Source organism: Camelus bactrianus, chromosome 9 (genome assembly GCF_048773025.1).
Source record: "Camelus bactrianus isolate YW-2024 breed Bactrian camel chromosome 9, ASM4877302v1, whole genome shotgun sequence".
Taxonomy (NCBI): domain Eukaryota; kingdom Metazoa; phylum Chordata; class Mammalia; order Artiodactyla; family Camelidae; genus Camelus; species Camelus bactrianus.
In genome coordinates, this window is record NC_133547.1 from 61769413 (window position 1) to 61778758 (window position 9346).

Consider the following 9346-nt stretch of genomic DNA (forward strand, 5'->3'; position numbering starts at 1 on the left):
ATATATAAAATAAACAGACAAGGTCCTACTGTATAGCACAGGGTACTATATTCAATACCCTGTAATAGCCTATAATGACAGAGAATACAAAAAGGAATATCTATATATATACATATCTGAATCACTATGCTGTACCCCAGAAAGTAACATACTATAAACTGACTAAACTTCAATTTAAAAAAATGTGTTCCGTTCATTTCACCTGTTCTCTCCTTTCTTGACTCCTTTTGGATTGATTGAGTAGTGCTCTAAGATCACCTGAATCCCATTTCAGATCCTTCCAAGCCGAGCTGATCCAGCTCAGAGTCCATTTACGGGAAATGGGAAGAGGCGGAGGTTACCAAAAGACAGCTGAGAGAAGGGCCCTGTGTTGCTGGGCCTCAGGCCTCTGAATTCGGGGCTCTGCTCTGGCGGACAGCGGTTCTGCGTGGGCATGGCGGGGCTGCTCTATGATGGTCAGAAGAGGTTGGAGGTCACAGCCAACTGCCACTGCTGGAGCAGCACTGAAAGGAACAGGAAAAACTGGAGAGACTTTCCTCTTTTCTTCTCCTGCCTTTCCATTTCCTTTTCTCCAGTGACTCCTATTGGCAGAATGTAATAGGAAGCCAGCTGGGCAGCTCGGAAATATGGTTTCAAGAGTTCAGTCCCCAGCCTCACAGTGTAGAGAATAACTGAAGGCTGGATCTGAAGTTGAAAGACAATTGCTTGAGTAACCAGGATTGCTGAAGCCTGAATCACTCTTTCCCCTAGGGTGGGTTCTTTTGTGTTCTAACTCCTCAGGGTTCTCCCTTAACCCTGGTGGACCCTGGATGCTAATCTGTATTCCTCCCTAGTGGAAGAAACCACCCAAAGGCTGGGCCCACCTCTGGATTTCCACCCTCCCTGGATCCTAGACAAGTCATTTTTCAATACCTTGTTAACTCCCTGATGCCTTTAAGAAGATCCATTTTATATTTTACCCAACTTTTCAAAGTTGGTTGACTAGTTATTGTCAGGAGGGATATAACTTTGATTTACTTAGTCAACCAAAACCAGACATTTGAAACTGTTTATGCATTAATTTGATAATATTTAAAAATTAACTATAAACATTATGACCTCTCCTTTCACCCTTTCACTTAAGACTAAAATAGGGAACAGCTGTATGTGAAATTCTTCTGCACTTTTGATAAACTATTAGCAAAGTTATCATTCATTATGTTGCTTAACCTCACTTAAATGAAGACCTCCATGGCAGGTTGGCTCAGATGTATGAAAAACCAGAATATAAAGATATTCTCTCCCTCCCTCCATCTCTCTCTCTCTCTCTATCCTTCCTGAGCTGAGGAAGGCAAGCTGGAGGCAGCTGAGTCAGACTTGGTCCTTAACCCCAGGCATGAGAAAGGGGCAGTAATGGACAGGGGGCAGTGGTCACCAGAGACTAAGGCCCTTCGGGCACCCAGAGGGGAGGCCTACTTATCAGGCAGCCCCAGAGGGAGAACAGGAGATAGATGCAGGTACCAACCAGGGCACAATTCAGATTAGATTTTGGTCCGTGCTGTGGGCCTCTCTCAGCCTAGTAGAACCTGATGCACATCCAGAAGGCTCAGATGCCACCCAAATGCAGTTCTGAGATCAGCCTAAACCTAAACCATGACTTTTTCTGCAGAAAAAAATTAATTTTACTGTCCAGGCCACTGACCAGCCTGGAAACCACCTTGTCTTGAAGGAGGATTTCTGCCCCAGGTAGTCATGTGTCAGACTAAGCTCTCATGCTACTAGCACCAAGGGGCCTAACCACACCTTGTCTTCCTACTCACTGCCTTGGAAGGTCTTCTAGCTCCTCCACTACAGCACAGTCATCTGGCTCAGACCAGACCTTTGCCTGGGCTATTGGCCAACCTAGGATGCCCTTTCCACTCCTGTGCCAGACACAAGCCCCATCCTTTCAAGGCTCAGCTGCTGGTCTGATGCCTCCACAAATCTCTTACCACCTTGGCCAGCCCTTGCCAGTACAGCCTTTGACTTCCCTCAGCCAAAGATGACTATATTACAGAAAAAGATGAGTTATAAATTAACCACAGAGTGCTGAAACAAAATGGTGTCCCAAAAATATTCTTCTTGAATTTCATTTCTATTAAAAATACATAGGGAATCTTTTTTTGTCAGTCAAAACATACAGATCTAATTCACTCTTCTGAATTCTAATTCTTCTTTCTAGAATTCATGGAATATTTAACCAGTTGGAGGGCGGGGAACATCCCTGCAACTAAAACCCCACGTGGACCTGCGATCTGTCTGGTTAGAGGTGAAATTAGGAAGATTCCTGGACCGGTCTCATTCCCCGCGCTGACCTCCTCCGGGAATCAGTAGGACCACGGAGCTCGCAGAGGATGGATGCAGGGCCGGAAGCAGGGGCGGAGGGCCCGCGATGCGTCGCTAGTGGGCGCTCGCGCAGAGGCCGGCTTGGCCTGCTGGGACGCCCTCCTAGTTGGTGCGGGACGGGCCTACCGTCCCCCTGGCGGCCGTGCTGTGCGGCGGCATTGCGGATTCCCGTGCGTCTGTGGAGCGTCCTGACTCCAGCCCTCTCCTCACGAGGCCTCACTGCTGGGGCACCTACATCGACGGTCGGGACCCCATCGTCTCCCTCTATCCCTGGCCTGCCTCTCTCAGGCACTGGAGACTGGCATCTGCCCGCCTCCCTAGCCCCGCGCAGCATGCGGACCATAGGCCTTGATGGTCCCTACGCGCTCGGCCGGTGGCCTCTCCTGTGTCTGCTGCTCCTGCTGTGTCTGCTGCTGCGGCCGGTAACCCAAGTCCAGACCACGCCGGGTGCCCCCAGCACCCCGACCATGTTGGAAACCCCTAGCGCCTCCACCAGGCCCGTCACCTCCAGCGCGCCGACAGCTCCAGGCACCCCCAGAGCCCCGAGTCTGCGGGAGCGCACTCTGGCCCTGATGCGGGTCTTCCGGCTGGTGGATGGGTGCGTAGGTGCAGTGTGCCGGCTGGTGGGGCTGAATTTGCCCCTGGGCATGGAAGGAGGTCCTGAGTGTGAATGGCTAGTGAGAAGGCCCCCTCACCACCACTCCTCTCTCTTCCTTTCCTGCCATTTCCCTGTTGCTGGTGGAACCCCCGACCTAAAAACTGCGCCTCAGGACCATCATCTGTATGAGGTGGGGAGGTGGGTTGGGAAAGGACACGACGCCCAGGCATGCTGACATGTCCTGCCTGACCTGGAGGCCATATCCCCTCTCTAACTTTGTCTTGATACCCTCAGCCACAATCACCTGCCCATGCTTCTAAAGGAGATTCTCCAGAACAAGCTGCAAAATGTCAACCTACGCAATTTCAGTCTTGGCCAGACCAACCTGGACAGGCTTAGGGATGGCCTCGTGGGTGCACAGGTACTGCAGGGACACATAATGACCCCTGAGGAAGGTGGGGGGGGCACAGGAACCTGGGTGCATGAGCCATGGGTGACTATGATAGGAGGCAATGTGCCATCCTGTGGCTGCTGGGGGATGGGGAGTGTTGGAGATCAAGACAGGCCAGCTGCATGGGTGTCCAGGTTCTGTGGAGACACACAGAAAGTGATCAGAAAATCCCTGGTGAGTGTGGAGGCTGCTGGAACCACAAAGGATATGGTGGATTGGCCTTGGGCACTCACACAGCACATGGACCAACAGCAGGCAATGATGTGTCACGATTCTAGTTGGGCCTCTGGTAGCAAGATGAATAGTCATCAGAGTACCTTGGGTCACGTAGTGCCTCAGTCGAGGCCACTGACCCAAATGAATACCTTGGTGGGTGAGGAGGAGTGGCAGGCCAAGGGCAATGGAGACCACCCTGATCTCATTCTGGAACCCTGGGCCAACCCCTAGTTCTGGTCAGCCTACACCCCATGCCAGGACGAGGATGCTGTGCGCCTCACTCTGGAGCAGATTGACCTCATTCATCGCATGTGTGCCTCCTACTCTGAACTGGAGCTTGTGACCTCAGCCACAGGTGAGCTGGGGAACAGGAGGGTAGTCAGGGACTCACTCCAATGGTTCTGGCCCTGAGGTCTGACCACTCAATTCTCCACCCTCTTGTTAGGTCTGAACAGTACTCAAAAGCTGGCGTGCCTTATTGGCGTGGAGGGTGGTCACTCAATAGACAGCAGTCTCTCTGTGCTACGCAGTTTCTATCTGCTGGGAGTACGCTACCTGACACTCACCTTCACCTGCAGCACGCCCTGGTGAGCAGAGTGCCTGGCCAGGGTGGAATGGTAGACAGCATGGTGGGGAAACTGCCAAATTGGTGAGGAGAGACAGGTCCACAGAAGGAAGCTTGGACTCCCAGCGGGTCCCACACACTTCCAGAAAGCAGCTGGTCTGGATCCTCCCCCTGTTCTGGAGGTGGGATGGATGGACAAAGAGCCTGGATATCCAGGCTTTGTTGGCCAAGGTGTAGCCTGCTAGATTGCCATCCTCTGGCTGTCCTGCAGGGCAGAGAGTTCCACCAAGTTTAAACACCACTTCTACACCAACATCAGTGGATTGACAAGCTTTGGTGAGGTAATGACTCCTGTTCCATACCCTACCCCACCCATTCCCTACAGATATGCACACATTCCTGCATCCCTCCTGATCCCTGCCCCCTCAAAAAAAAAAAAAAAACTGTCCCTGCAGAAGGTAATAGGGGAAATGAACCGCCTGGGCATGATGGTGGACTTGTCCTATGGGTCGGACACCTTGATGCGGCAAGCCCTGAAGGTGTCAAGGGCTCCTGTGATCTTCTCCCACTCAGCTGCCAGGGCTGTATGTGACAATATGCTGAATGTTCCTGATGACATCCTGCAACTCCTGGTGAGCAGCCATCCTAGCCCTCAAACCCAGGGCTGGGCATGCTTCATCCAAAGTTCCTTGACCCTGAACAAAGCTACCCACCCAGGCCTCACTTACCCCTGGACCCAAGGCTGGTTAACCCTCCCCCATCCCTGAAACTCAAGGCCAAAATTTCCACCCAAGGACCCACAGAGGTGAAGCCTTTCCCAATCCCTGAAGCGAAGACTGAGCACTTGTCCTACGAGGGCCCCCAGGGCATAGGTGGCAGGCCATCAGGCCAGTAAGGCCAAGCTGAGTGTCCATTCATTTATCCTTGTAGAAGAATAACGGTGGCATTGTGATGGTGTCGCTGTCCTTGGGGGTGCTGCAGTGTAACCTGTTTGCTGACGTGTCCACTGTGGCAGGTGAGCCCCACTTCAACCCCTTGGGCAGTTCTAGCTTGGCCTGTGACTGCTGGGACCCTCAGGACAGCTCAAGCCATCTAGCACACCTGCTGGGCTCTGGGCAGGCCTTCCAACAGCCCAGGGGAGCAGATACAGCTCTTCACTGCTACCTAGATCTGGGGCCACAATCAGTGCTGATGCATTTGGGGGCAGCAACAGCCTGTGCCTCTGAGTCTCACTTTTGCTCCCACATCTCTGGACTAGGACAGGCAGAGCGCTGGCCAGGCTCTTAAGGAACCCAGAGGAAGGGTGGCTTCTGGGCAGGAAAAGGGCCAAAGGAGTGGGTGTCTCTGAGTTTCACTCTAGGTCCAGTGTCTAGCCTTGTTCACTCCAGAACTCACAACAGGCCAGGAGTTCTGTGGAGTTGGCTGCTATGTCCTGGAGTGCTGTGGGCAAGGGAATTGGCCAGGCTGAGCTTCCCCAGAGCAGGGCTGGTCCCAGGGTCTAACTCCAGCCTTGTGCTGCCCACCACTAACCCTCACCCCCTAGATCACTTTGACCACATCAGGGCAGTCATTGGATCTGAGTTCATCGGGATTAGTGGAAATTATGATGGATCTGGCCGGTAAGTGTTTCCCTGGGGTTTGTCTTGGGCCAGGGTACAGTGGGGAATCCTTTCGTCTCAGTTCCCCATCCCATGATCCTCCCATTCTTCCCGCCTCCACCACAAGGTCTGGTCTTTCAACCCACCTGACATCTCCCCACTCACAGGGCCTGTTTCCCAGACTCTCCCTGTCCCTCCTGTGGCCCCGTGCACACCCATTCCCACTCCAGGTCATAACAGTTGTTAAGTAACCAACCCTCTTCCATGAGAGCTTGTCCGCCCAGCACATGTTCCACTCCCAGCCCAGTAGATCTGCTGTGGGCAGAGCATCTGCTCAGCAGGTAGTTGCTGCAGAGTTCCAGTCTGCAAGGAGCTTCCAAAGCTGCATTCAGTAGCCTGAAGAACATGGCCCTTAATTTCCCATATGTGGTTGGGGCTGATGCTACAGTGGGACCTAGGCCACGACTGAGGCAGAGGTTCCACAGCTAGCCAGCTGACAGCCACACAGGTTCCCTCAGGGGCTGGAGGACGTATCCACATACCCGGTACTGATAGAGGAGTTGCTGAGACGAGGCTGGAGGGAAGAAGAGCTTCAGGGTGTCCTTCGTGGAAATCTGCTGCGGGTCTTCAGACAAGTGGAACAGGTATGCTGGGCTGGGCAAAAGGATGGATCAGAGGTTTGAGCAGGTGAGGGGTATGGGTGCTGTGGAAGCCACCAACTGCTGACTTCCACCCCCAGGTGAGAGAGGAAAGCAGTGGCCAGAGCCCTCGGGAGGATGAATTTCCCAACAGGCAGATGGGCAGGTCCTGCCACTCCCACCTCCCGACTCAGCCTCAGAGTGAACACCTGGTCTCACACCCAGAGATGAACAAGTGGCCGGCCAATCAAGCCCTCCAAAGGCCCTCCAAAGCCTCCCCACACTTCATCCTAGGCCTGGTAGCTGCTGCCACCTTCTCAGTCCTCATCCTGTGGCCCTAGTGACCTGGCCAGTCCCCACAAAGGTCACTGTGGCTAAATCCCCCGAAGTTCCCCTCCTAGTCATCCAGGCACAAGCACATGCTGAGAATAAACATTTTGGGTAGGAACCAGGTGTGAGTGTTCTTCCTTCTTCACAGGGAGAGGGATTGGGTCTGGTAGACTCTTGGTTGGTAAGGGGTCTTGTGTTCTAGCCCCAGCTGCTCAAGATGGGTGGTTCCTATTGGCGTCCAGCTTTGTCTGTCTCAGGAAGGGCAGAGGCATCTTACCATATTCTTATGCCAGAAGCCTGAGCCCACAGAAAAGAACAAAGGAATCACATTCAGATCTGATCCTATCATGGAGTGTGATGCTGGATACCAATCTCTCTCTGAAAGGTTAAATTTTTTTTTAAGAAGGTGATACCTTTTATAGGATGAACTAACTTTTTTGGAAATATCAAGAGAGAAAGTTTGTAAAGATTTTAGATTTTTCACATAAGATCCTCTGACTTTTTGTTAAACTGATTTTTTAGAGGAGGAGAGGGGAAATCAAATCTTAAAAAAAAAAAAAAAAAAAAAAAAAAAGGAAACTAGTGCCATTTGCTCAGCTTTCTACAGACCCTCCATCTTTAGCCACTTTCCTCTCCCAAACCACAAGGGTGGGCCAGAGACAGATCTAAGTTACTTCCATGGGAACCTGAAATTGGGAGAGAGATTACAGTGCCACCTATGTTATAAATTGTGTCCATATATGTGTGAGTCTGTCTGAATTCTGTTCCATTTATTTGGGCTATTTGTTTATTCTAGTACCAATACCGCAATATCTTAATTATAGCAACTTTAAAAAAAAGTCTTGGTATCTAGTAGAGTAAGTTTTCCCACTTTAAGAGTATCATATCAGTCTGATCAGATAAATAGATCCACAGTGAAGATATAAAATAAGAGATTTACAGGGATTAGACTTTATGCACATGTCGGAGACAATGGAAAAGGCTGTCACCTGTGCATCTGGTGTTGGGTCTTAAATCTGTACAGGTAAGCTGGGCCAGAGTTAAGAAGGAGAGCTGAATATGGGGTGGAGTAGAACAAGGATGAACCCATAAGGACAAACTGTGACAAATGCATATCCATTTGGAAAAAAAAAATATTGACCCCTAGCTCACACCATGCTGAATACAACATAGAAAATAAAATTAATTTGAAAATGTTTTTGATCCAAATGCAAAAGACAAAAGTATAAAACTCTTAGAAGCTAGTGTAGGAAAATATATTTGTAACCTCAGCATAGGGACACTGGACATAAAAGCATTAATGACACAGGAGAAGACTGATAAATTGGATTGCATTAGAATTAATTTATGTTTATCACTCACCATGTTGTACAACCACCCCTCTATCTAGTTCCAAAATATTTCAGCCACCCTAAAAGAAACCCTATACCCATTAAGCAGTTACTCCCCATTTCCTTGTCCCCCCTAAACACCAATCTGTTTTCTGTCTCTATGGATTTACCTATTCTGGATATTTCTTACAATGGAATCATATAATATGTGACCTTTGTATCTGGCTTCTTATAGTTAGCTTAATGTTGTCATGATTCATTCATGTTATACTTTTTCTTCATCTTTATTTTATTATTTTTCTGGGATTCCTATTGTGCAGACATTAGAACTTCTATTTCTATCCTCCATAATTTGGGGAATTATATTATCATAAGGAATTTTGGGAGAATTTCTCAATTTGGCCTTTCCAATTTACCAATTCATTCTGTTATAACTTTCTGCTATTATATCACCTATTGTGTTCTTTGTTTCAGATATTATTGTGGTAATTTTAATACATGGTTCTGTATTTCTTTGATTCCTTTCCCTCCAGAGATGGGCTCTATATCTCCCCACCCCTTGAATCTGGGCTCTGTAATTGATTTACCAGCAAAATATGGCAGAAGTGATGCTGCACTTGTTTCCAGGCCTAGTTCTAGAGAAACTGCCAGCTTCCACTTCCTGCTTCTTAGGATACTTACTCATGGACTGTAGCCACTATACTATGAGGAAGCCAAGCAGCCCAGCGAGAGGTTCACATGCAGAGGACTCAATGCCCTGGTTCACAGCCCTACTGAGCTCTTAACCTACAGCCCGTAGTAACAACTTGCTAGTCATGTTCAATGAGTCATCTTGAAAGAGAATCCTCTGACTTCAACTGAAGCTGTGTGGAGCTTTTGTTGACCTGCAAATTTGTGAGCAAATGTTTTTGTTGATTGTTGTTTTGGGATAATTTGTTATGTAGCAATAGATCACTAGAATAATTGTATTTGTCTCTACCTTGTATTTCTGCTTGTTCTTGTTTGTATTTTCTCGTTTCATATTGCTAATATTCTACCTTGTCTTTTCTAATATGTTTGTTAAACGAATTTGAATTTTTGACCCATGCATTCTAATCATTTTCCTGATAGATGTTTTCTTTGGAAATGTCTGTGTTTCTTAAATGTCTGTTTCCTTTTGCCTGTTATTTTTGCCTGATGGTGCAGGCTACTTGATCAGTCAATAGCATCGGGAAGCTGTACCCCAGCCAGAGTCCCTCAGGGCCTCAGCTTGTCA

The 9346-nt window shown here is 49.1% G+C and overlaps 1 protein-coding gene across 2 annotated transcripts; it reads left to right on the forward strand.

The window, feature by feature from the left end:
- Window positions 1-2356: 2356 nt before the first annotated feature.
- On the forward strand, window positions 2357-9055 carry LOC105074849 (dipeptidase 3). Of its 2 annotated transcripts, none has more exons than XR_006727441.2 (10): window positions 2357-2962; window positions 3257-3383; window positions 3861-3984; window positions 4075-4216; window positions 4466-4535; window positions 4650-4826; window positions 5125-5209; window positions 5738-5813; window positions 6293-6436; window positions 6532-6668. XR_006727441.2 is itself a non-coding variant. In XM_010962503.3 (10 exons), exons 1-10 carry the CDS (start codon window positions 2373-2375, stop codon window positions 6769-6771), a joined length of 1767 nt encoding a protein of 588 aa, XP_010960805.2. In that variant the 5' UTR covers window positions 2357-2372; the 3' UTR covers window positions 6772-9055. The 2 variants fall into 2 exon arrangements, 1 of the variants encoding a protein (XP_010960805.2); XM_010962503.3 differs by having other exon boundaries at window positions 6301-6436; window positions 6532-9055.
- The last annotated feature ends 291 nt before the right edge of the window (window positions 9056-9346 follow it).